The sequence below is a fragment of the Pagrus pagrus genome (genome assembly GCF_965226575.1).
Source record: "Pagrus pagrus genome assembly, chromosome: 10".
In the NCBI taxonomy this organism is placed as follows: Eukaryota; Metazoa; Chordata; class Actinopteri; order Spariformes; family Sparidae; genus Pagrus; species Pagrus pagrus.
The window spans coordinates 17,216,780-17,244,713 of NC_140194.1; the positions used below are offsets into that span (position 1 = coordinate 17,216,780).

General features: G+C 40.2%; 1 protein-coding gene across 10 annotated transcripts; it reads left to right on the plus strand.

Annotated features, from left to right (window-relative positions):
* Nucleotides 1–668: 668 nt before the first annotated feature.
* On the plus strand, nt 669–27,813 carry ankrd26 (ankyrin repeat domain containing 26). Of its 10 annotated transcripts, none has more exons than XR_014623427.1 (44): nt 859–1,517; nt 1,832–2,120; nt 3,084–3,198; nt 3,344–3,517; nt 3,944–4,050; nt 4,158–4,295; nt 4,598–4,800; nt 5,770–5,806; nt 5,890–5,959; nt 6,041–6,092; nt 6,185–6,381; nt 9,151–9,319; nt 9,618–9,679; nt 9,765–9,864; nt 10,134–10,238; nt 10,729–10,796; nt 10,879–10,948; nt 11,047–11,091; nt 11,633–11,890; nt 11,993–12,094; nt 12,183–12,253; nt 12,692–13,573; nt 14,847–15,022; nt 15,413–15,628; nt 16,256–16,286; nt 16,384–16,525; nt 16,694–16,907; nt 17,044–17,227; nt 17,561–17,707; nt 18,017–18,479; nt 18,872–19,377; nt 19,522–19,674; nt 19,888–20,063; nt 20,698–20,791; nt 21,399–21,476; nt 22,104–22,238; nt 22,363–22,475; nt 23,060–23,207; nt 23,374–23,664; nt 23,975–24,210; nt 24,358–24,601; nt 25,038–25,095; nt 26,535–26,580; nt 26,710–26,766. XR_014623427.1 is itself a non-coding variant. In XM_084364516.1 (44 exons), exons 2-44 carry the CDS (start codon nt 1,921–1,923, stop codon nt 26,838–26,840), a joined length of 7,134 nt encoding a protein of 2,377 aa, XP_084220642.1. In that variant the 5' UTR covers nt 863–1,517; nt 1,832–1,920; the 3' UTR covers nt 26,841–27,813. The 10 variants fall into 10 exon arrangements, 9 of the variants coding, with proteins under 9 accessions (XP_084220640.1, XP_084220645.1, XP_084220638.1 ...); XM_084364516.1 differs by lacking the exon at nt 25,038–25,095 and adding an exon at nt 4,888–4,914 and having other exon boundaries at nt 863–1,517; nt 4,598–4,758; nt 26,710–27,813; XM_084364514.1 differs by lacking the exons at nt 859–1,517; nt 25,038–25,095 and adding an exon at nt 669–751 and having other exon boundaries at nt 26,710–27,813.
* The last annotated feature ends 121 nt before the right edge of the window (nt 27,814–27,934 follow it).

A 27,934-nucleotide genomic window follows, 5' to 3' on the forward strand; every position in this document is an offset into this window, starting at 1 on the left:
CTTACATCACATCACTGCAAATATTTATCCAAGCAGCCACTGAAGTTTTGTGAAATTGTGAAAGGTATAATGTAAATTACTTGGATGGCCTAAATTAAGGCAACCTAATTGGGGAAGGCCCTGATCCTTCTTTATTATGCTGTCACTCACAATCACACGTCCCTTTCAGTTGATGCCACGCTGCACACGCCAGATCAGTGCCAAAACTCTGAAACTGAATAAAATACCATCTGAAAGTGAAACATTTTTTAATCTGAAACAAACAAACAAACAAAAAAATAATAAGATCTGAATCTGAAAACATAAAATCAATTAAAAAAAATAAGACCTCTAACATGAAATTATATATTAGTGAAAAATAAACCATTTATTCAAAAGACTATCAGAATTAAATCAAAATGATATGAACAAGACTTCGACCTTATGACAAACTGTGCTGTACTACTCACGTCTCTTTGCAACTACGGATCCTTTTAGTGCTGCCATCCATGTGATTTTAAGGCAAATGTCCCCATCGAGTGGTAAACCTCTGCCATTACACAAGGCTTCTTCTACACAGCCATTCTGGGCTGAGGCTTGTAAACCAACCTTTATCACGCACCGAAGCCGACGATTGGTCAGTGAAAGCACTGGTTACCTCGAAGTCATTTCTGATTGGTTTTCTAGGAATTTCAACAGCCAGCAAGTTAATCTGAGCAGAAGTCTGTTAGCTTTAGCTTTTCCATAGTGCTCTGACTCCGACAATCAACAGGTGACCCTTTTAAGTTAATATGCTGTAGTTTGCATTTAATTACACGCATGCTTACGTGAATTCGAGTATTATAACCACACGTACCTTCTTTGTAACCTAGCTTTAGTAAGCACCAATCGCGGCTTTGATTTTTAGCGTTTGCTAATTAGCATTGATTCAGCGGGTAAGTTTGTTTCATTTAGGAAAGCGTTAGCTAACGAAAAACATGTTTGAATCGAAACGAGTCTTGCACATAAGCTTTGCACTTTGAGCGCTGCAGCGATAATCCCCGCTGTGCTCGGCTCTGCTACAAGTCCGGTTTAAATGTGGCGGTTTGCATCATTTGTGAAGTGACGACGTGGGAGGCGCAGCACGGAGCCAACTGAAGCTAACGTTGCAGAGGGCAACAGATAAACCTCGATATTAGCATACGACTTTTACGCTGACAAAAACTTAAGTTGTTTCATTTGACATGTATTAGCAGTGAACTGTCGTTGAGTGTTTTGAATATTAACACTAAAAAAGAGTGGTGTGTAAATTAAATTAATTCTAAACATTAGCAAATTGAACAACCATCAGTGGTTACGTTAGCATACCAGTTGTACAGCCAGTTACCATGGTAACAAGCCAGAAGATATAACGCTAACTACGTTCGTATGAACACCGCTAGCCAGTTAGTAGTGGTTCGCTCCTGTGCATCGTAATCACATCAAAATCGATGTGAAAATGAGCATGTTCTGTCAAGCCCAGGTGCTTCTCAAGGTTTTAGAGGACGCCCTGATGTAAGGTAACGTTATGGTCATGAAAATAAGGATACACGTAGCTTAGTTAGCCTTTACTTAAACGCTACCGTTAGCATGACAGCTGTGTTTTACCGTCACCTACTGTGAAGTAATTAAATACTTAACGTTATGTCAAACGTATTGCCTGCCTAAAACTGCGGTTAATTATTATGTCATTTAAATACTAACGCTACCTCACTTTATATTGCTGTGAGTATTGGTGGTACTTATATATGTCATATCGTACATGAAGCAACACCGCAGTGTCCTCAGCACGGTTTCTACAGGCTTCTAATCCGCTTTGTACGTCTTATTTAAGGGATGGGAGAACCGCCTGTGGTGATCCTCCAGCACCAGACGAGTGGCAGGTAGTGACGGTGCAAAGGCAATGTTGTGCTGCCGTGTACAATGAAGAAGATATTCAGCTTCACTAAGAAAAAGAAGAACCCGTCCGGTACCCCTGACAATGGGAGTGTGCTGTCTGTTGGCTATGAACTGAAAGACAAGGACCTCGGGAAGGTTCACAAAGCTGCCTCAGCAGGTGACTTGGCAAAGTTGAAGCAGCTTGCTAAAAAAAATGACATCAATCAACTTGACAAGGAGAACAGGTGAGTGAGATTAAAGTAGCATCCATGAACGTGTTTGTCTTTGCTGCAGTCAGTGCTGTGTACTATATACCTTAGAAATGCAGTCTGCATGAATAGTTGAATAAAATGTCATGACTCTTGCCTCCATCTCTGATAACCTAATTTGGAACTTCTTGTTTCATCAGTGTATTTATTAGAGCCTTCATCAACTGACAAGATGGACCCTTGACTAATGGAGGATATAATAACTTTAAAAAATCCATCCAAAATTCTCCATCCACAGATGTTTGCATTTCTGATTGATATCCTTAATTCTAGTGCTTTTGAAATAGCAAAGCACCTTTGAAAAATATTATAACAGTTCCAGAAATATAATGATAATGTGGCAGCTCCAGGGCATATTTTATATTTATAGTAAGTACTTTGTGCAGTATTGAATATTTTTGTGTAGTAGAGCTGGGTTGTGGTGGTAAAACAAGTTCCAGCACTTTAACTGTTCACAGCAAACTGTCAGCTGTTTAAAGCACAAAATGAAATGTATGACACACCATTGTTTCTTTTCTACTTATATTTCAAGGTGGGATTTAGTTACCCTGTACAATTACCACATGTCAGAGGTGACTGAGCATGTGGAGTACTTGAGGCAATTCACATAATGGCTTGTAATAAGGAAAAATACTAGGAGTTCATAATTGTAAAACACTGTAAAACATGCTTTTTTAAATTGAAATTTTTTATTGGAACAGAAATTTCAAGTGTTTGGCAAATTAATAATTAATCTAGTGTAGTAATGATGAACATGATTAAAGAAGAATCCTTGCAAGTAAGAGCTGTGTTTGAAACATCACTAATATACAGCATAGTATGTCAGGCCATGTAATGAAGTAATCTAATGTTGAAATCAAGATGTTTGGGCAAGGTTAAAAAAGTTGGACAAGGACAAGAATACATGCAAATGTCAAACTCTCTCTTTTGCTGTTACAGAACTGCTCTTCATATTGCCTGCGCCAGTGGACATGTTGAGTTGGTGCAGTTCCTCCTTGAGAGTAAAGCCAAGCTTAACCTATGTGACAATCAAAACAGATCCGCCTTAATGAAGGTAATCCTGGATGATGAGACTCCAACACAGTGATTTTTCATTTCATGTTATACATTGTGAGGATCATAGTTGGCAACATTCCTCATACGTTGTTTCAAGACCTGTTTAAGCCTCCTCATTCATGTCAATTTCTTCACTATATCAGGCCGTGGAGTGCCAGCATGAGCGATGTGTGAGCATACTGCTGGAGAATCATGCCGAGCCTAACCTGGTGGACATCAATGGCAATACAGCCCTACATTTAGCAGCAAACATCCCGTCCATTTCCACTGCTGTCTTGCTGCTGGAGCATGATGCTGACGTCAATGCACAAAATAAAGTGATTCTGTCTTTTTTTTCCTACATCACAATTTCTTAGCTTTAGACCAAACATCAAGATGGCCATCAGTTAATACAGACCTAGTATAATGTTACCACATGTATTTGAATTGTGAGCACATCCAGCGAACGTGTTGGCAGTTGGACAATATTTGTCATACAACTGTATGTTAATTAGATAATAATAACAGTCTTAATTGAAATAAGCAGCTGTGACTATTAGGAGAGGATCTCTTAAAGTCTGCTTGTTTTAAACCATGAATGGTATTGGTATTGGTCTCTGTTGGCTCAAGTAAACATGTTGTAAACAAAGAAGGATTTAAAAAAATATAATATCAGAATGCCACTTTGTCATATTTGATATTTGGCCTACAAGGTATTTCCATTCTGATCACACATGTGGTTGTTGTTTGTGGTTCAATTTTAGGAGGCATTCACCCCATTGACTGTGGCAGTCCGTGAGGACCACATTGAGATGGCTGAGTTTCTTCTCAAGGAGGGCGCTGATGTGAATTTTGTGGCCCAAGATCAAAGGTCAGTACTAAACAATGTCACATTTGTGATGCACCTCTATTATGCTTAATGTTGCTGAATTCATCGTTTACTTTTGGTCATGTTTCTGTCATTGATTTTACCTGCAGGTCCCCATTAATGATTGCTGCTGGAAATGGACAAATTGGTATGTTACGGCTGCTGTTACGGTACAACGCAGATATCGCACTAAAAGATACCAAAGGATGGTCAGCAGATGACTACGCAGTGATGAATGGGCATCATCCGTGAGTGGTGCTTCTTTTCTGTGCACTTATATTCCTAGACTGGCATGTCCTCACAAATTTATGCATTTGTGGTGTATGAGCAGAACAAAGAACTGAAACAAATTAAACAACCAAAACCCCACATGTTCATTTTTTTAAATTTGTTTTGGAAGTTTATTCTATTCATTAGGTATCGATTTCTTTACAGTTTTATTCTTTATTCTATTTTTTTCTACTTCCTTGTATATTCTCCCAAAACATCTGTACACCTGAAATTGCAGAAGCAAGCCTATGACATTTGCAATGTCTTGACTCTCTTGCAGTTGTTCCCTCCTGATCATTGAGCACAGTACCCAGAGGAACGATGGGCAATCTCTATCGCATCAAGGTCCAAGCAAAAAGAAGAAAAAAACGCTGTTGGGCAGTCCTTCCCAAGATGTTGAAGCAGGCTTCTCTTTGGGAGGACCGGCCACTGACAAAGATGGTAGAGATATAGGTTTTCATCACACAATCGAGAAGGAAAGCGGTGTGAGGATATTATTATGATGTCAGTTCATTATTGACTTTGATTATTTCATTTGTTCCTCATGCATTACCTCTTGACTGGATCTAGAGCACGGAGCAAATGAAGCAGGGGGAGGTATTACTTTGCATAGATGAGCTTTGTTAGCAAAATCAGTTAAAAGCTGTCTGCTTCTTGCCAGTAGAGATCGTTAACAGTTGCTATGGATGAGGATCAGGAATTTTTTTATGCTGTTTGAAATTGTAGTGCTTTGTCTCCCATAGTGTACTGCTTTTTCAGATGTAGATGCTTTCAAGATCTCGCTATTAATTTATATTTTTAATAATATTTTAATAATATAAATATGATGGGTACCTTTTTAGGGCTGAATGATTATTCGATTTTAAATCAAAATCGCAATTTAAAATCAATGTGATTAGCAAATTGCAGAGGCTGCAGTTAATTGTGTTGCTCATAATTATTACTGTATTTAACTTAATTGCACAATGTGCAATATGTAGATGCTGCTCCTGAGCCTGACACATTTCAGCTTCAGAAATTGTTTACAGAAATGTGTTTTTTTCTTATTGGAATTTCTTTGTTATTTGAATTATTATTACTTTATTGTATAACTTAAGCCACACTTTTTGTGATAATTGTGTGTTTGATTGGTATACGTTCCATGGCAATTAAAAAAAATAATAATTTGAGCCAACACTTGTTGGCAGCAATTCACATCTTCATATATAGCTCAGTTAATATTTTGATGGTATATCAATGTGGTACACATGTTTTAAATCTATTACAAAGTGAATATTGAACTGAAGCTTGACTTGAATAAAAAATGTGCAAATCAAGTCGCAATATTGGAAAAAAACGCAATTCAATTTTTTTCCAAAATCATTCAGCCCTAGTACCTTTTTAAAATTGAATCAAATAAGACTGTGAAGAAGTGTTGATCGGCTGAAAACAAGTTCCTCTGCTTTGTTGCAGATTTTGAAGACAATTCTCAGTCGGAGTCACTGAGTCGGTGAGCACTACTTTCTTCTCATGATCTGCAACTTACAATTACAATTGGTTTCGCAGCTCAAACTATTCTTCTTTCTTCCTCAGGGTTTCAAAAAGTGCTGCTGATGAATGGCCTTCATCAGAAGATGATGATGAGTCGGTTTTAATTGAAAAGGTCGGTGCCACTTTTTGTCCTTATAAAGTGTTTTTTTCCCAAAATTTTGTTGTGGCCTTTAATTGATATGCTGTTTTACAGAAACCACAGAAGGTAAACCTAAGGAAAATGATTGCATCTAAAAGGGGAGAAGGTACTGAGACCCTTTTAACCGTATTCATCTGTTAGTGACCCTCCATAGTTTGTGGTTTTTGTTAGTAATCTTTTCCCCTTGCCTGCCTTTAGCTTCTGCACTGCCTGACAGAAGCTTGAGCAGTACAGAATCTGAGCCAGAGAGTGAGAATAGAGTCCGGAGAATCCCATCCCTCCCAAAGAGTTTACCAGCCAGCAAAGCTCTGGGGCACCCAGTAGATCCCTCTCCCATTTCCTTCCTATCCAAAGCACCCCAGATGACTTCTACCCCACTTCCAGGCTACAGAAAGGTAAAACATTTGTGTTGAAGTTTTGTCACTTTCATGACATCTTTCTCTACTTCTATTTTTCTTCCAAATGCTTTAAACAAGCAGGCAGTGCAGCTGAGCAGCCCTCAAGTAGCAAAGCGAAATCAGGCTCTCAAGAGGGAAGTCCAGAAGCTGAGGACTCTGAGGAGGATGTTGGAGAAGAAGATGAAGAAGAAGAGGAGGAGGAGGAGGAAGAAGAAGAAGAAGAGGATGATGATGATGATGATGACGACGAGGATGAGGATGATGATGAAGAGGAGGATGATGAAGATGAAGATGAAGATGATGATGAGGAAAGTGAAGAGGAGGATGGGGAAGAGGATGAAGAGGAGAATGATTGTGAAGAGGAAGACAATGACAACTCTTTGGCTTCTGTCGAGGTCAACACTGCTGAATTTGAAGATGTACAAAAACCCTCTCTTACTGGTGCTCTCAAGATTATTGACAGTGCTGATGCTCAAAACATACCTGGCACTGACAACAATGAAACTAGTCCTGGTATTGTAGCTGAGAATGTAGATACCACAGATACTTCAAAACATGACATCGATTGCCCAGCTGGAACAACAAGTTATGCCATCCCAGTGACATTAGATGTAGAGGATGATTGTGTCGTGTCAGCCGTTAGGGTAGAATCAAACTTTTCTGATGAAGATGACAGCCTTGGGAAGGACTGCATATTAGCAAGTTCAGCAAGAGGCCCCACACCATCCAGTCATCAGACAGAAACTGGTTCACCTACTGAGGTAAAAGAGGAAGAGTTTGAAAAAGAAATGGAAGAGGATGATGACAATTCCTGGAGCAATAAACAAAACAGTGGTGAAACAGTGTGGAATGACACAGATGATGAAGATAATCAAACCGGAGGATTCGGTCGCAACACAGTACTTGCAAAACGACGAAATGTACCTGAAGATGGATCGGAAAATAAAGACGATTCCTCTGATGCTGAAGGTGATACTGAATCAGACAAAAAAGGGAAACACAGATCCTCATGGGGCTCCTCATTAGAGGACAGTGATACTGACCCTGCTGAAAAAGAGACACTTGATCAGAAAAGTGATATTCAAGCACCAGATATACAACAAGAAGCAGCAATACCTCAAGCAAATGAAGACCACCCGGATAACTCATGGGATTCTTCATCACCGGTGGTAAAATCTCCAAAATGTGTCTCACCACAGCCACTGACAGATGAGCCTATGTCCTCTCCTCAGTCCAAAACCAAACCAGGAAAAGCAACAGTTGATGAATCAGAGTGGGATTCTTCGTCTCAAAATAATGACCAAAATGATAATGGGTCCTTCACTAAACAGGAAGTGCTGCAACCAGTATCTGAAACAAATATTGGAACAGCAAACCAGACTGGAGAGCAGCAGCGTCCTGATGGCTCATGGGAAGATCAAGAAAGTATTGAGAAAGAGTCAAATGACCCCTCTCCTGCAGTGTCACCAGTGCCTGAGGATGACAAAATAACCCGAAAGCAATCACTAGACAACGATGATGTTGAATCAGTTGATCAGTCATCACAAGTGGAAGGAAAGTTAGACTCAGAAAATGAGAACGACAATGATAATAGTTGGGATGATGAAGATGAAAGTGATGAGTCAGAAAAGCAGAAGACAACCGGAAAAGGTAACATCTTGAAGACCCATTCCACCCCTACCAATTCACTGTCACCAAAGTTGAAGCCTCCAAGTGCAGTAGACAAGAAGTTAGAGGAAGAGGCTGAAGTAGATGACATTGAGGGAGATGAAGACAATAAAAATGAAGAGTCTCAAGAGGATAACAGGATGGAGGATGAAAAGCTGGTGGGTGGTAAGAAGGACGATCCTAGCAAAGATGATAATTCAAGTGAGGACTCTGACAGCAAGGACGAAAAGCTGCAGTATGACTTTACCAGCGCCACAGTCAAAGTGTCCGATGTGGGAGCTGATTCTGATAACACTCGTGATGGACGCCTGTGTGGAGGCAACAATTTGGACGATGAACATGAGGCTAAATTAACTGCATATGTTCATTTAGGAAATAGAACTGCCGCCGTTCGACAAACATCAGGTGACCTCAATGATGAACCAATAAGGGAAAAGACTTTGTCAAGCCTTCCCACCAGAGATGATGTCACTGCTGGTCAATGCTGTGATTCAGACGAAAACATGTCATCTGATGAAGTGTTACCTCAGACTGACATTGATGATGTTGATCTAGACTCACCAGATGAAGCAGAGAGCATAGGCATGAAAAGTAAAGGGCTCAGAAACAATGAAGAGGCTGTCATTAAGGTAAAAGAGGAGTACATCAGGTAGTTTTTAGTTGTAGCATAGCAGTTCCTGTAATGTAGTATAGCCTCTTTAAGCACTCGCCATACTTTCATCACCTTTCAGTTTTCCATATGCTTGCTACCACAAGCGCTTCTCTGTTCATTAGAGAAGCTGTGTGGACACAGTTCTGTCAAGGGAGGGGAACAACTAAAAATCCCAGATGTATTAGGGCCTTGTTTGTTTCCATTTATTTTGAAGTTAGTTTGTTTACTTGGTGTCAACCTAGTTCCATCTGGGATAGTTGGTAAAGCCTGTAATGCATTAAGCATTAAAACATAAAGATGTACTCTCAAAGGTCATATTTGTAGGTTCACATATTAACAAATCTGTGTGCTGCCGTTGCATGTTCAGTCTTTTCCACATACAACTGTTAAATAATGCTGACATTCACAAATACATTAACCCTGAGTAAACTATTTCTTTTTAACAGAAAGAAGATTCCACTGAGGATGATGATGATGATGATGATGATGATGACAAAGAGGAGGAGGAAGAGGAGGAAGAAGACATCTCAGATGAAAATGATCAACCTGAAGAAAGTGGAGAGTCCCTCAACGCCTCTTCACCTGCTTTAGAGGTCTCTAAAGATACGAAAAGAGGTGAGGAGCCAATCAATAATAATACATGTTCTAAACATGTAATGAACATTTGCATACGTATCTGAGAAATTTTTACATACTACAACCTCAACTTGTATTATATATAGGCTGTCTTCCTCCATTTACAATAACAGCGCAGACAACATTTAACTCATTGTGATGCATCAAGAAACGTTTTGAAATCAAATCAAACTGAGATTTCTTTTGGCTCTACTGCTCCTGTACAAGACATCCTGTATCCCTCTGTACCTACCAGTCAGGCCATATCAGTGTAATTATTCTACATCTGTTGAAATAGATTTCCTGTCTGAGCTGGGCCTGGAAAAGGGAGAGGAAGAGTTGGATTCTTGGGACTCTGAGGTAGAGTAAATACATATGTTGGAATACTGTGTAGGATTAGATGTTTGCCATACAAATTCTCACAAACTGATTTTTTTTCTTTCAGTCCCACTCTGATAACCCCAATATGCCACATGAAGAGAAACAAAGCTTACATACTCAGAAAGAAGCAGAGATGTCCACTGTTGAAGAAGAGGGCAAAGCAAGTAGGTCCTTTTCATTTTTAGGTTCTTCTTTTTTCTTTTAAAGCAATCAATTCATTCCAGGCACCATTTCATGCTGCAGAAACAGTGTTATGTTATTTAATTATAATGAGGAAACTGCTTTACTGTATTAACGCATGCAATAATTCTGACTGTGAGTAATGGTTCTGACTTTCTGTTTTCAGTCTAAATATGGTATACAATGTGCAATGCAATATAATTTCCACTGATCACAACAGCCTTTCCAACAACATGTTGCATTTCTTTTGTAGACTTGTTTTATATACCCTCTTTTTTAAGAGGGGAAGGAGGCAATAGGATGACAGTGCTAGAGCCTCGGAGGAGTGTAGGCAGTTCGAGATGCAGCCAGGGAGAGGGTATGAATGTCTTGACTCATAGGTCACAGATCATAGGAAGAGCATGCTAACCATACCAGTGGCCTGACCATCTCCCCATGATCACCATAAGAGAATGCATGCAGAATACACTGCTTCATCCTGTCTGCTACCATTGAACCCCATTTCCCAAAACCTGGGACTTAACAGTTCTTCTAGGCTTGCTTGGTTCCAGCAGTTTTGGCTCAAATAATATTGATAAGTGAATATCGCACTTATCAGCTTTCTTAGCTGATGCTGAACTTCCCCATCCAATAAAACCAGTCCTAATAAATCCAGAATGGCAGTCTAAATGCTTGTCTAATGCCTAACCATGTATCTTCATGCTGATTAACCATGAGCTCATTTGCATGGGAATGCTTCTTGCAATTTTCCGGCAAACTCATCCAACTTCACCAGAGTATTGTGTTTTTTCACAGAAGAAGTTAATTGTGTTGTCTCAAACATGACAGACATGTCTTGTCTCTTGTAGTTGGAAAGAACAATAGTGCTGATAATGAAGGAGAACGCGATGATCAAGATGATACTATTCAGAAAGAGGTAGGTTGTGTAACTAAATGACATAAAAGGTCAAATATTCGGATCCATTGGGATCAGATGACAATGGTTTTCTTTCTGCCAGACTGAGAAGATAAAACGGGAACCACTCAGTGTTTTGAGTAAGCTTGAAGGGGACAAAGACAGAAAGACAGGTAAATAGTATAATCATGAGCATCCTGTTGTTCTTAAGTTAAAGAATGTATTTGAAGGACTGTTTAACTTAACACGGTGCTGTGTTTCTCTTTAACAGACTTAATGGAAGAGCTTGGTCTGGGTGATGTCGATGATCTTGAAGGTAAGATGACTAGAAGAACTAATGAATTCTCAAATGTTTTACTATCTTTGTGTCTATTCTGGTATGATCCTCTTCAACTTTGAAATTTAACATTATTTATGTGATCATCTAATTCTCAGTCTCTTCCTAAACCTAATGCACATACATCCCTTTACAGGGCCACTGTTGACAATTATCTGATATCTACACATTAACACCCAGTATCAGTGCTATGGAAGCTTTTTTTAAAGCGTTTGATCAAAGTTGTTTATCTGCAATGCATGCAACACTGACTTTACTACCTTTTGTATGTTTCTATCATCATACTTTTTGAAGCTCAAAAAGCAGGTCAGTAAAAATAAACCAGCTGATTAAATGAAGCAAACTTTATAAACCAGTAGCTGTAGTTTCTCCTTCGAAACCATGATAGTGTGCAATAGTGTAACAGCCTATGAGCGCATAGTGTTCTAAGTGTAGTGGTTATTCCAGAGTGACCTACCCTCAGCAACATCAGTGTCATATTTTGTTCACTGACCTTCAGCTGCTTGTGTTCATAACCCAGATGCGTCAGACTGGGACTCGGCCAGTACAACCAGTAAAAGAACCCTGCCTGGCCGCAGAATGCCCTCTCCTGGACTTGAGGAGTTCCCAGAATGCTCCAATCCATCTATTCAAGAGCAGGATGAAGATATCGCTTTGGCGACTCCCCTGTCACCTCAGAGGAGCTGCGAAAAACTGCCGAGCACGCCCCCTCAACCTGTGCCACATCCCCAACCTCGAGCAAGGAAGATGGTGCTTCAAAAACCAGAGAGTGAAGAAGGTAAGGCATATTTAACCCTTCCATGGTGTGTATTCAACATTCAGTGAAACAAACAAGATGATGGCAGCATTTTGTCATTCTTTTTGATTTTCTCTCATTTAGAATCAGATTGGGAACCAGATAAGTTGGAGTCTTCTTCTAAAACATCCAAAATGGACACTCAGATGCAAAATATAGCTGAGATTCAAACACTGGTTACACCAGGTAATGCTCACTGGTCTGCTTAAGAATGCCTCCAGGTAGTTGTATTCGCATGCCCTGTGCTCTGAATAAAAACTCTCTGTCTCCTTAGGTTCCCCTGATATCTCACCAGTGGAAGGGGACAGTAAAAGTAATGTAGAATCTGACAAGCGGCAACAAAAGGTGAGAAATTCCCAGAATATACTGTCGCTAAATCCAATTCCCCCATTTTTCTTTGTCACAGACACATCATCACTCATACTAAAAGGGAAATTGAAATAAGATATCAACTCATATTTGTTGGTAAATATGTGCATATTTCAGGAGTTAAAAGAGCAGCCACAATGTAATTACGTGATCTACTTTGTGATGTTGCCTGTCAAGGTTTTCAGGATCCTCAAAGCCCGTGGTTTCCATTTGAACCCTGTCAAGTGAAACAAGTCTTTTCTATAATTTACTGTACTTTGGTAACATTTTAAGAAGGGGTATTAGAATCCAATGTTGAAATGCCTCCATGTTTGTTCAAATATTGTGTATTTTAATTTAAGTCCAAATTTGGTTTTTGCATTTTTGTCTTGTCTGTTTTGTGTTTTCCTGTTTTGTCCACCCATGCCATCAAAGGAGAAAGATGATGTGGATGATACTTGTGGGTTAGTTCTTAATAACCCACGCTCATCTGGCCATGTGGGCTCTGACAGTGGAGAAAAGCACAGTGATTTTAGAGATCAACCCAGTCCTGAAGAAGGTGGTGAAGCAGGTGATAAAATCCCATGGGAGAAACGGTACGAGAAGCTCTGGGTAGAAGTGGAGAAAAGGGAGGTGAAATCCACCTTCAGGAATGTTGCTGGTGAATTAAAAGAGAGATTTGGAGAACTGCTTAAATCAAGATGTCCAGCAGAAGATGTCACAGAAGAAGAACATGCCATGGCTGAATCTACTTCTGCAGAAGAGTCAAGTGATGATGAAGAAGAAGGAGAAGTCATTGTGCGCCCCATGGCCAGAGCGAGGAGTACAGTCCTTCTCACCATACCTGAGCAGAGGGAGTCTGGCATGGAAGACTCTGTGACAGAATCAACTGACAAGTCTGTATGCGAGGACAGGATGGAGATCTGTGAGCGTCCAGCTAGTGAGAGCAGCATGTGTCGAGAGCTAGATCTACTCAGTGATGAGGAGTGCAGGTCTCCGTCACCTCAACTCACCACAGGACAGAGAGATGGCAGCGTAGGTCATGTTAGCACAGCTTTGACTCATGATCACACCGTACCTGTGTCCGATGTTGACACATTCTTAAAAGATGAGGCCAAACCAGGGCCACGTCTAGACCGTATCTGTAAGGACACCACAGCTAATCTTGATGAAGCTCATAAGAACCACGCAAGTTCAGAAGGGGATCCTGAGGAATTCATCAAGTCTTGCCCCCCCTCACTAAGCAGACGTTCAGCATCTCTCCCAGGTGTTTCTGATGAGGAGCTGGAAGAGGACATGGAAAGGTTTAAACTTGAGGTAGGGATGCTGAAGGTTGTCTTCCTGGATTTGGAGAAAGAAAAGGCCCAACTCCAGAAAGAGGTAGAGGATGGCCGCCCCTCCCATAGTCGTCTAGATCGCCTCTTTCTCTTCATTTCATCCGTGTACTTCATGTCTTCTAATCGGCTGTATCAAAAGGCCTGAACTGGTCGTCATCTTTCATTTCTTTATGTTAAATGTTTATTTTCCATGTCTTAATATTTGTTTTCTTTCGGTTGGAATTTTTTAAAGTTGGTTTTGCATGTTTTTTTTTTCAATTTGACTAACCGTAAAGATTTGCAGAATATAATTTGTTAAAGATTTTTTGCACTGCAATCAAGAAACCAAGTTAAAAAATTCATTGTTTTTTTTTGTTTTGGCATTCTTGGACGTACTACTCAAAACTAAACAATGTTCAGTCTTGTGTGTTCTTTAGTAGTGACTTATACTTCATCGTGCATGGACTTGCTGCATGTCTCTTTTACGTTGAATTCTGTTTGGTAAACACTTTCTTTTTAGGCGATGTGGTGTGAAGATTGTTTAAATAATAGCCTTCTTTGCCCTAAAAAGAAGTGCTGTTGTGATGATGTGTCCACTGCTGGATGTTTTTTTTCTTTGAATGCATGCTATGTCAGTCTTTATACATGCACTTATTTTATAAGAAGGTTGATATCCAAGGGATGAATAGATTTATTTTTTGGCCAGCCAGTCCGATGAAAGAATAGAAAAAAATATTTATTTTGTATTGTCGTTTTTCTAAACAGTTTGACAGTTACATTCATAGAGAGAACAACAACTAATGTCTATAACAGTCAGTGAAATGGAGGCGCAAATGACATACAGTATAAATAGCTGTGATGAGCTCATGTGGAATTAATAACAAGCCTCTTGACTTTTACTGTCTTCAGATTCTAGTTGTACTTTTGGGGAAGATCTCCAGTAAACTACTTTCTCTACTAGTTTTTGTGTGTTCAGCATTCATATCAGACTGTCCGACATGATGATATTTCTCTCAGTTCAGGTATCTAGAATAACACAAGCATTGCAATGCATGCAACTATGCCCCTTTTGTAATTAACTGAAAAAAACATGTCAAATAGAGTAACCTCACTAAGGTGTTAGGTCTCCGAAGGGAGGGGGGACACTAAATTATGTATGACAAAGTGCACAAGTCCCTGCGCCAAAACGCATCTTAAAAGACTGGCCCCAACCTGTTACAGTTGGAAAGAGTCTCTGAAGTCCAGTTATCAAATATTTACTTTACTCTTTTCAGGTTGGCAAAGAGAGCCCAAAGACTGCAATGGAGGTGCAAAAAGCCGGTGCATCCTGGGATTCAGGTGGAATGGCATTGGAGGAAGAAGTTACTGAGAAACCCGAGACCAGGTTACGATGCTTGTCGAGTCAAGCTGGAGTTATTCACAAGGAACAGCAGCCTGTGGCTGCCAAGAGGTATGCCTTTTTTTTTGCTTTTTACATTTTTTAGGCCACACACTTGTCACGATTACAATTTCTGTACAAGGCATCCACAATCTTCGACTATATTCAGAAGTCAGATTTACAAGGAAAGATTATATGTTTGCTGTTGTGTGTGTGTGTGTGTGTGTGTGTGTGTGTGTGTATGTATGTAGTTGTCCTCCAAATCATTTTATAATGCTCTTTTTGATAAATGCTCTTTAGCGGAATTCATTTTTCAATGACACATTCAAAGGAAAGAGCCCAGTCTAAACTTTAAACTCTTATCGATTCCATTTTATGAGGTTTTTCTTCAGCAAGACCTTCAAGGGCCACAAAGTGTAGATGTCACAGCTCATTGACTATCAGGTTTATTGCTCTCCATAGCACCAACGGGGCGCCAGTGCAATTGCATCTCCCACTCCAGCAGACCTACAATAGCAACAAACAGGAGGGACAAGCTAGGGAGGAGAACCTACAGCTGGAGCTGGTCAGAGGGGCCCAGCGCAGCAGAGCCCCTCAGACCAACACCCATGTTAATGGAGATCCTCTCTCAGTGTTTGACGATAGCACTTTAAGTGAATCGTCGGACGATGAAGGAAGGTATATATGCAGTATGCCAACTTTTCCACCTCTCTGTCACTAACCCGTAACATTTGTTCAGACTGATGCAACGTGAATTATACAGGCAGCACAAGTGCATTCAAAGTCAGTAGAAAGGTGCAAGTGGGTGTGGACAGTTCCACATTCACTCTAGAGGGAGCAAATTAGGTTCTATGTAAGAAATTCATCAAATTAAATAAAATATTAATGTGTATTAGTTATTTGAAAACCTTTAGGACTTCACTTAGATACAGAGAGGGAAAAAACAGGAAGAAAATAAAAGAAGAGAAGAGTTGTTGTATATGTAGTTTCTGATGGATAAACACAGACTATTGAAACACTCCAGTGGTCACATTTGCATACAGTAAACAGACCAAGGTGTAAAATCACGTTGTGTTCAGTCTAAACAAACCTTTACATTATTGGTGGTGGGTGATGATTAGGAAGCAATTTTTCTTGATTGTAATTCTTTTCCTTCCTACATTAGTTGCATGACTAACCACTGATGAAATAGTATACTGCATTATACCATTACACTTCAAAGCAGGACTTCAATGCACGTTTCATAATTTTAAGCATCAGTCTTCCGAATAACCCATTTTTCTTCCCTGTGTTTGTTGGGCTCAGGTTGTCACCCAGTGGACAACAGAAAAGCGAGGTAAAACACAATTTCTGTCAGTAATAAAAGTTTGAGCAGACAATAAAGAATGAGAACCTGAATGATATTAATACCGCATTTTGTTTTCCATATTCAGAACCCTGAAGAAGTAGAGATGGCAGAAGACTTTGATGAGCTCACTCAGTCATCAGACACAGCCACAGATGACATCGACTCTCCAACTTCAGGCTATCGCCACGCATCCCTCCTCATTCAGAAGCTGGACTCAGCCACTTTGGGTACTGATTCAGCTGGTTCAAATACTAATTTAATCAATATAAATGTAATAATTTCTGCTTTTTAGAACGTTGTTTCAGTAACTTGCAAAATAAGTGAAAGCAAAATCAGGTATATGCTCATTAGGTGGTGAGATTCCCTACTGGACTCTGCCTTCTTATATCTCACAGACTCGAGAAGCATGGTGAAGCTGCAGAACATTTTCCACGAATATGAGCGCTCCATTCAGAAGGCTAGGAGTCGCCATGGTTACCTGGCAGACAAGGTGAGCCAGCTCGAAATGGAGAGGGCAGAGATGAAGAGCTCACTGGAGGAAGTTAAAGATGTTAAATCTGGCTTGGAGCGCGACCAGCTGGAATTGCAGACTGAAGTCACAAACCTCAAGTGAGAATTACTTTCTACTACTAAAGTACTCTGTAGACATTCCTTTATGTGATTTGATCATATGTCATTGCCTTTTTTTTTTTAAATATCTTTTTTTTTTTTTTTGATTAATTGATTTGAATGTTCTGCGTTATAGGTTTCAGCTGAAACAGGAGCAGGAAAATCGCCGCAATGCCACCATGATGTACAACACCACCAGAGATAAGCTGAGGAGGACGGAGGAGCAGCAACAGTTGGAGGTTCAGGAGAGACAGAAGGTGGAGCTCACCCTCAGGAATCTGGAGCTGGAGATGAGAACACTGGTCAACAACATGAAACAGGTACAGCCTCTTAAACTTTATTTCTTGTTGTGAAAATGTACAGTGATTTTGCTCGTGCTGTTTTTGTTTTATTAATGTGTAATGTAATGCCTATAATGTTGTATTAATGGTATGACTGTTTTAATATTAAGTTAACCTAAACTTGATTCTTTAGATCATTTCACATACAAAATGTCTTTTCTGTGGTACGTAACACTCATTATATAGCATTTATTTGGAATTCATGGCGGTGCGATGAGATGCTTCTACATACTTTATTGGTAGCTGTTTTTTTGCAGTTGTTGTTTTGTTATGCATATGGTCATTTCATTAGTGGGTTATGTCACCATCCAGCTTGAAGAGGACCACAGCGAGACCCAGAGACTGCTGGCTCAGGAGCGCAGTGCGCGGACGCTGCAGGAGAATCTGCTCAACAGCCACCTCCGTAAGCAGCAGGAGATTGAGAACGAGAACAAAAGAAACATAAGCAAGAGCAATGAGGTAATTCTCACATAACCAGCATGTTAGAATATATTTGTTTGGTTCACAGTTTACGTGTCTATCTGTTTGTACCTTAATTTTGATGTTGTGTTTTCTTAATGAGTGGCTTGAAACTAACGGTAAAATCTTTGGTCGGTTATTTGAAACAGTTTGGAACTTTAAAGGGGAACAGTATGGTGTTGCTAATAGAGGATTACCATTTCTATGTTTATAACATTTTGTGAATAAATGTGCATTTTAAAATCAAATCTGTCAAGCAACGTTTCTTCTTGGGTCAATCTTAACATGTTTTGTTCCTGTTGTTCAAAGGCCTTGTCTCAGCTCACTGAGGCCAGCGACAGGGAGAGGGAGTTGCTCCAGCAGACTGCCACCTTACAGGAGCAGCTGACCATCCTGAGAACAGACCTTGAGCGTTCGCAGGCCAACAGCAGCCTCAAAGAGAGCCACCTTTTTGAGGAGAATGAGGCCCTCAAGGAACAGCTCGAAGACGCTCGCCGAGATCTCAAACTCAACAGTGAAGCACTGACCCAAACTGTCTTCAACTGCAATAACCAGGTGACCGCCATGAAGTCTGAGCTGGCTATAACGTCAACCCGCCTGGAAAATGAGCGGCAGGCTCGCGAAACACTGGAGACAGAGGTCGAGTCCACCCGTACCCGCCTGGCTGGAGCCGTGAAGGAGGCAGAGCTTTGCCTGGCAGCTCACACAGACACAGAAAGAGCTCTGCTCCGGGAGAAAGAGGAACACCAGCGTCTTAAAGACAAGCTCACAGGTTTGTAGTAGAGGTCCTAACGGGTTAAAACAATTTAAGCCCAAACCCAAAAAGACAAAGAAATGTACTTCCAACCACCTATTTCACCTTGAAAGTGAAAGTCTTTCTTTTAGGCATATCCATCGAAGGGAAGAAAATGTAAAGGGCTTGACTGTTGCGGTTGTCCCGTTGCCACTGATGACCAGATTTGAATCACTATCTTTTCAGTTGGTCCAACGACCTCTGTTAAAAACCAAACAATTATAGATGTAACTACACAGACCAATATCACACTTGACGGGGTCCCTGAGTGACTGTTGGACTAGTTGCTCTGTCTGGGCCCTTTCAGCTTGCTCCTAATGTTGTCTGCACTGGTTACTTGTGTGTAACTCCTAATGTATTTACTTGTACAGGTGAAGCAGCCAGTCAACGCGAAGCAATCAACAGCCTGTCCCAGAAGCTGACCAAGGCAGAGGCTCGTGCAAACAGCATGGAGAATGAAGTTCATCGTCTCACAATGCAGCTGACTGAGAAGGGCCTACTGCTGGAGGTCCTACAGCGGGAGAAGGACCAGGCAGGTGTCCGCGTCAAGGAGCTTGAAGTGACTCTGCAGGCCGAGAGGGAGCTGGTCAGTCGTTCCGGAGCACGCCAAGAGGCCACACAGGAGAGGCTAGCCCAAGCGCAGAGTGAAAGCATGTTACTACGGCAACAGCTAGAGGAGGCCCAAAACAAAGGTGTAGCAAAGGAGCGTGCTGTGACAGATGCCCAAGAGCGCTTCAGTGACATCTTGTCCAAGCTGCGCTCTGACTGCGAAGAGAGAGTACAGCTAGTGGAGGAGAGGAATAAGGAGCTCGCCAGTAAGGCTGCTGACCTTCGAGATCAGATCTACAAGTTAGAGGAGGAGAAGAACGAAAGAGAGGTAAGATTAGGAGTCTGTGGGGTAAGAGGATTACCTCACCTCTTCCTCCAGACCCAGTTTAAGCCTTTCTTCCATTTACCAGTTAAGAATCTCCCTTTATATCTAATCAAACCCCTGCTGTCTCTGGATTGTGTCTGAGTACAGACTAGTTTAAGGCAGCTGCAGCAGGAGCTAGCTGACTCACTCAAGAAGCTGTCAATGAGTGAAGCTTCTCTGGAGGTCAACACGCGCTATCGCAGTGACCTGGAGGAGGAGAAGGGTCGACTGCTCAAAGACTTGGACAGACTCAAAGGAAAGGTAACGACAGGGAACAGTGCCTCCTTGTGGCAGCATATTCTCTGAATACATCTCTGAAACCAGTTGTGTTTATGATCATGGAGCAAACACTTAAAGCTGTACTAAAATTAGATGGCTTGTTATCAGTATTTTAGGTGATAGAGCAAAACTGACAGTTAAGTTACTGATTGTTAACATTACTAATGAGGTGAATGCCTTGTCTCTGTCATGTAGCTGGAGGAAAGCGAAGACCAGTATGTGCAGGCTGAGAGACGTATTAACAGCCTAAAGAGCAATCTGGATGAAAGGGAAAAGGAACTCACCACTGCTGCTGAGAAACTCCAGGAGGCGCTGTCCGCCTCAGCAGCTACTGATACCACCATCAGACAGCTGGAGGAAGCTGTGCAAAGGTATGTTCAAACACACTCTGTCTATAAACAAATACACCCCTGGGATTGAAAGATCGATCAATTTATTTTATAAGGTACATGGTTTTTACGGCAGCTGGAAAACCTTGAAAGCGCTTGAATTTTAATGTTTTCAATTAATTTTAATGAAAAGCATTTGGATTTTGGATACAGTGCTTGAAACTGACTAAATTCATTTCATATTAAATTGTTTTATATTGGCTACACCAGGTTTTATATTCCTTTGTCTTCCCTCTGTAGAAATCTTATCAGGAAACATAATTTTGGTTGTTTATAGGACAATATCATCTGATTTAATGTGATGAAGTGAAATACCATTTTCATTTGATACCATTGTCAAATCATTTTGAGTGTATTTATGTATATTAATATGTAATTTACCACAGATGTAAGTTGCTGGAAAAGCTTGAATATGCACCTCAAAAATGCTTGAAGTGCGTTTGAGTTTGACTATGGAAAAGGTGGAGAATGTTCTAGAAATAAAACAAACAAGCTACAAGACTAAAAAATAATTATATAATCAATAGCGTGTGTTCAAAACATTGTCATGAGTCTAGATATGTTTAGATATACATGAATGTCTGTGATGCAGAATGTTAATATAATGTCACATTAGGCTGGAGATAGAGAACGCCAGGCTGGAAGCTGCTGCAAAGCAACAGTCCAACAAAATCGATGCGCTTCAGAAAGGAGCTCAGGAAGCTGCCATGGTGAGTGCTGCAAACCTAATTCAGCGACCTGCACACACATTTCACACAGGACCTCAAAGGTGCCATATCTACAGTACCTTTTTGTAACCACAAAAGTGAAATGCAACCAAAAACCTAACTTTACATCCTGAAGTCATTATTATATTTTAAGGTATTTGATCTTTTTCCAGCAATCTGACTGCTCACCTGGAGGAGGGGTTGGTATTATAGATTGTAGGCTTAGTTTCTTCTGTGTGGGTTTACCTCGGTTTTCTCAAAAATAATATAAATTGACAAAAATCAAAGAATTCTTCTGTGCTTTACTTACAAAGTGGAATACACTTGGGCTTTGTGGGCTAGAGCTGCTAGACCAGGTATCCAGATATACCGAGGAAGTAAAAGCTTTATGTCGGTTTGGGATTTTCTTCGGTGACATCAAAATGTGTTTTTTCCCTGATCTTGGTATGTGGGGTCTTCCATTTCTTTTTGTGTTAAGCTGCATGTTGCATGTCCCTTCTTTTAGTTAAAAGTGTCCTTCCCACCGTCAAAAAACAATAATCAAAAAATAAATCAGCAGAAACACAAAGATATTTAATTTATTTTTCTTGTGCTTTTTTTATTTCTGTAGGTCAGAGGTCATTTGGAGGATTTGGTTACAAACCTTCAAAGCAGTAAGATGACTTTGGAGGACCAACTCAGTAGAGAGGTTGGTAGCATATTTGTGTTACCTTGTCAAGAAAACCTTCAGCATAGATTTCCATTTCTTATTCTCACCCTCTTTTCTAGTCTTTCCTAAATGTTTTGATTAGTGAGCCAAATGAGAAGCAAACCTTTTACCTTTTTCTAAATCTTATATAAAACCCAGGCAATTGGAATACCACACAATTTTGAACTCGTACATAAAACAGAAAAGTGGGCCTATTTAAAAAAGCAAAGCTGTGAACGGACTATTTTAATTGTTTTTTTTGAAGCTGTGCAGTGTAAAATATCACAAACTATAACTATTTAAGTAACTCTTTTCTCTTTCTAGGAAATACAATCCAAGTGTCATAAGTCATGAACTTAAGAACAACATATTTTCTATAATAAAATGTAAGATATTAGGAAAATTAAAAAATAGTTTAATAAACTTTTTTAGGCTGTATTTGTTTCTTTGTTCAGATAAGATGAACAGCTGACTCTTTAGCTGACTGTCTGACATGTGATCAGTGTTACTAGCCAAGTGGTTTTTCTTGTTTTATATAAAAATGCACTTATTTATCTATAATAATAACAACAATAATAATAATGATAAAAATAATAATAATAACTGAAGTTCTTGCCTCTGTCTTAGGTCCAGAAGCAAAGCATGCTGTCTCACACAGCCCAGGATTCTCAGGCCTTGTGGGAGGAGGAGCTGAAGAGCCGCTCTAAGTTAGGACTGCGCCTGGCAGAGCTGGAAAAAGAAAAAGGAGAACTGAGCACCCAGGTGATTATAGTGTTGCATTCATGTGCAGGCTCATGTGAATGCTGAATTAAGTGGCCATCGCTCCTCATGATATGCCATGGTTTGAGTCTCAAGAGTTATCGTCTCGTCCGGTCCTTTGTTCCAGATGGAAACAGAAAAGAAGAAAGCAAAGAAAATAGCGGAGCAGAAAAAGGCTATAGACACCCGACTGGATCAAGAGATGAAGAGAAACACAGATCTTCAAAAAGAAATGTACAGGTGACTCCTTTCTTCCTCCTCGCGGCCTCCTCACCTATGGCAGTACCTCCTCCTGCTATTTAGACACAACTAGTATCCAGTAGAGCGCAGTCTTTCCTGGCTTATGTGGCTGTGGTGCACCAATGTGTGTATCTGGTGTAAGGTTGTATTTCTGTTTATAATCAACTCCTATTAATGTTACATGTCCCTGCAGCCTTGTGTTTGTCTACTGTTTGTGTGTTTACTTAATTGTGACCAGTTTTGTGTTTCTTATTCTTTGATGTTCCTGATTCTGTTGATGATTAACATCCATTTAGAGTTTGCTTATGATAAGAGGTTGTTTATGTCGTGTTGACATGTTTTGATTCTGAATTTGTCACATTTACAAGGACAGATGAGTTATATGTAGTCAACACTGGGTGTAGCTTTGTACAGAAACGGTGTTTGGAATAATTATTAACTTTGCATATCATTAGTCAAGTTGAAGTCGCTGAGCAGGTCGTGTTTATTAAGTCATTACTTAATTTTCAGTTGTTGGCTGGTCTTCAGGTTTGTGTGAAATACTCACTTTGTGCACTTTTAAAATTTGTGCATATGTGTTTCAGGTTGCGTACTTTATTAAAGACTGCAAAGAAGAAATTGCGGGATCAGGACACGGGTGGAGCTGAATTCGGCTCTCCTATGAGCAGTCTGCGGGTGGACCTAAGCAGACACAGCCAGCCCGAAGGTGCCATTGGACGAATGAAGGATAAGGTTTGTTTGATACAACACTTTGATATTCATGTAAACCCCAAAATAATATACTACTTCTAGTAGTAGAGTTTGAAACTTGGACTTTATCCACCCCTTGAGTCCCTTAGATAATGTTAAACCTCAGCTGTTAGCCTTAAAACATATTCTCAATATTTCTTGTCACCAGGTCGATGATCTCCAGGCGCAGCTGGAGAAGGAAGCGTCTCGCCGCAGCCAGCTCGAGAGGGTGAACGGGGATCTTAAAGATCAGCTGGCCTCTCTGAAGAGCTTGAGCCGCAGTAGTGACCAGTTGGAGAGGAGTAAGAGGCAGTTGGAGGAAGAGACGCTGGACCTGAGACGCCGCTTGGAAGCCTCTCAGATGGAGCAGAGCCATGTGGAGCAGTTTCGCCGTGACGCAGAGGACAGGGCCCGTCAGGAAGTACAACAGAAACTGGAGCAGGTCAACCTCTTCCTGCAGGTAAAAATTCTGTCGACTGAATTTTATTGTCTAATATGAATGAACCCACCCCATCTTTTTTACAGTACGATTGTTTGCCTGACAAAGAGCAACAGTGATGATACCAGTGCCTTTCTGAAAAGTTTAGCTTTCTTCCAGAAACAGAAATATTGAAGAAGCAAGAAATCATAACACGTAATGAAATCAGAAAAAGAGATGAGATAATGATAATTAACTGAAGAAATTCATTGGTTTACAGGTACATGCTGTAGCTGCTATGGCAAACTTAAATTAAGGCTCATTACTATAATTGTGTCTGTTTGTTTCCCAGTCCCAGGCAGCGTCCCAAGAAGCATTGGATCAGATTAAAGCAGCCAATGAGGCCAACCTGCGCTCCCAGCTGGAACAGAAAATCCGAGAGATGGAGGGGGAACTAGGCCGTGCCCGTACCACCCAGCAGGACAGCCTTAACCAAAGAGAGTCCACGCGCACAGAGCTAGAGCGATACCGCCAACTCTACACGGAGGAGCTGCGCCTCCGCAAGTCTCTGACTGCCAAACTAGAGAGGTGAGACCAGCTTGATCTTCACAGTTTAGTGCAAGGTTTTAAAGAGTGTCCGTCTTTAATACCTGATTGCTGTGCTGTGTTTCAGCATAAACTGTGCTGACGGTGTTTTGTATCAATAATTCTTCTTTCGCTGTTTTCTCGTCACAGGGCCAACAGTCGGCTCGCAGAAGCCAATTCCAAGTTGCTCAACGAGCGCAGCAGGTCTCTGATCACCAGCAGCATCGCAAACGGTAGCCTTGGAGGGCCCTCGCTGGAAGTGGGCTCCTTGGGTTCACCAGCACACTATGGGGCCACACTGGGGCCTCTCAACAGGAGCCTTGGCCTGGGACTCTCCCTCCTTAGCCCTGTGTCTGAGGGACAAAACAGCAGGGTTGAGGACTACCTAGCCAAGGTATGTACAGACACACTCATTTACTCAATCGATTACAATGAGTTTTCTTTATGTAGGCAAGTTAATTTACTTTTGGCCATTTTCATTTCCATGTCGTCATGGTTGTTAGTGCTGTTCTTGTGTAACTGGTGAAGTTGTATTCAAAGATGTTGCTTTTTATGCACAGGTTAGTGTGTTGTTATGTTGTCATAACTGCATCAAACATTTCAGATTGTGGACCAACGTAATCAAAAGAAAGATAGTATTAAATATTGATCTAATGCCTTTCCAAATTCTCTTAACACCTGTCTTTCCTGTTTAAGATCACCTTCGAAACTAAAGTTATTTCTTCACCCTGTACTTTTCTTCCTCGTGCGCACTGTTTCTTCTTCACTCTATCTCTGGTCTTCATGGTAGTGGGACTTTCTAACCTGTCTCCTATTTCTCACTCTTCTAGCTTCTAGCTCAAAAGTCTGTCTCTCATCTCTCTTCTCTTCAGCCAGACTCATAACCAGGTGTGTAGATGTGTTTAGTTCAGTGTCTGATTGGCTACTGTTCCCTTCACGCCTGCATTAATGGCTCTGTTCACATGCAAACCACAATGTGCAGGGTTCGCACGGTGAAAAAACACTGCAGATATTATTTAATGTAAATCTAGACAGTCACTGAGTCACCTCAATCCTGCTGTCAGAGGAATATTTATTTTTCAAATTGCGAAGAATGAAACAAAAATTGTAACCTTGTTATCAAACCAGTGGTCCTGTATTCAAAAATGTAAACTCAAAACTGTGTTATTACAGTGGTCCACTTCATTGCAGAGCTTTTACCTGGTTTATTGTTTAGGAAGTACCGACCTCAAGGATTCACACAGCTGGTATTAAAACTGACATAACAAATGGTATCATGACTTCAAGGTTAAATGGCAAAACCAAAAATTTGTCAAGCTCACAAAACATGTAAATGAAAAATTCAAGAAGTCAAGTGAAAATTTCCCTGGTGAAATGCGCTGGATCCCTGTGCTTTGCGTCATGTGGTTTGTCAACGAACAGACTACAACAGCTGAAATCTCAAACCCTCTTAATTCTCTGCTTTAAGTTGACTTTCTTCACACCCTGATGTTGGCAGGTGGAGTAGAGATGATGTAGCTCTTATAAGAGAAATTTGTACTTTATTACTGTAATTTTTCTATTCTAAAGTCATTTTAGCAGCACTACCACTTTGCTTATGTATGAGCCACACTCACGAATGTCTTCCATTTGTAATACTGTAAATTACTTAACATGCCACAGCTGTTTGTATTCTGGTTTCACTAGCCTCATCCCTGACCTGTGATAGAGACAGAGTGACAAGAAAGTAAAAGTAAAGTAAAAAGCTCAGATATAAAATAGATGGATCTCACTTTTTATTCATGGGAATGTTAATAAAAAGTTTAAATTAATTTAAAACATTAAAATAACTGAAACTTTAAAAAAAAAAAAAAAAAAAAAAAGCTATAATACATACAATTCTGGATTGGTTAAAGTTTGCAGAGAAATATCATTTTCCATGAGATGTTGCATGTTTGATGTTTTATCCATGCATCTATTGATAGTTTAAATGCATCTTGTACAAACTATTTGCATCATTTGGGGAGAAATCTGACATAAGTTGACCATATTGATTGATTTATTTAAAGGGCAACATCAGATACCCTGCAGAAACTCTTCACTAAAGCAGAGCTTGCATGCTTGGCATGTCCTGCTGTGTTTAATGTAATGCTCCTGAATTTGCAGTGTTTTTCCATTATTCAAGTATTTGTGATTAATATGTGTTGCCATTCATCGTTGTATTGTGTTTGGTGGTAAAATACCATATCATATTTATTTTGAGATTTTTTTCTAAGTTATGTTAGCTGATGTTTGCCACCAAAACATTTAAACTCAAATCTAACAAAAACGTTCCCCTTTTTTTCCAGATGCAGAGCGAGTTAGATAGAAACATATCAAAGGAATTAAACAAAGGTGAGTGACCTGAACCTGGAAAAGATAATGTTGCTTTCTCATAAAGCCTTTGATTATTCAGATAATGACAGTGTCTGACTTGTAGCTGCTGCTCAGTGACGCTAACTGTAGTCTCTCTCTGGTCTTCAGCCACAGCAGAGCTGGATGTCGCTTCAGCCAGAATGTCCCCGGTGGGCTCTGCCTCGAGGGTGGAGCTGGACCCCATCAGCAGGGCGACGCAGCAGTACTTGGAGGTACTCAAGAAGAACAATATGATCTAAACATGCATCACAGATGCTTGCAAGTATTTCAGCCAATTAAAAACTTTAAACCTGCAGTGCAGAACTTATGTCTGCCCCTTCTGTCGATGTCATACTCCTTTTTGCTGTAGACTATCCGGGTTTGTAAACTCGGATGCGAAATAGATTTGTGTGGTGGTGATAAATCGGCATTGTGTGATCTATCTGACAAGTCCTGCACTCTAGCTTAAAATACAGACTGCACCAACAACAAGGCCAAATCCACCGCCCAGTTATGAACACTAAGACTCCAGCTTTGTATGTATTTACTCTCCATTCTTTCATTAAAGAAAGCAAACATAATGCACATTGCACTTAACCACTCAGGAGCAAAGGGCACGAGTCATATATATATATATATATTTCGTCAATGATGGGTACAATTGGAGAAAACCTCGAAAGTATTTGTTCCTTTATCAATTCTGTTCGATGTATAACTGTTTTGTTCCAATTAGCACAACATATATATATATGAATATACAGATTTGTAGTTTGGATTTTTGTTTGTGAATATTGGTGTTGCTAAATTTGACTTTTAAGTATTTGATGTACAGTATGCATCATTAATGATTTTGCCAAGATGTTACATTTGGTACGTGCCATCAAATGGTGCAATATCTGTCTTGGTCTTACTTTGTTAGACTCATTGGAGTGTTGTGTTTATGATTATTTTATTTATTCATTTTTTATGAAAATGATATACTTGAATAAGACGTGCTGGAATACTCTCTGGCTATTGAAACAGGGTGACCACATTTGTACGACTGTCATTTCAGCCTTTGGTCGGCTCGGTTTTAGGGCCACCGAAAGTGAAACACACTTTTTTGTTTGTTTGTTTGTGTTTTCATAAATCTCCATAAATACTGTAACAAAACCTATATAGAAAAAAAACATTTATGACGACTGTACATTACAGAAGACTCTAACGTTGTAAATAAAACTCAAGAAAACCCTGCATTTGAGTGAATTATTGATAGAGTGGACGTGAGAAACAGAAGACCCAGTGCAAAGACCAAGGTTTTACCAACTTTTCATCCATAAATTCATCATTAAGTCGGTGTGCTAATTCCTCTCTA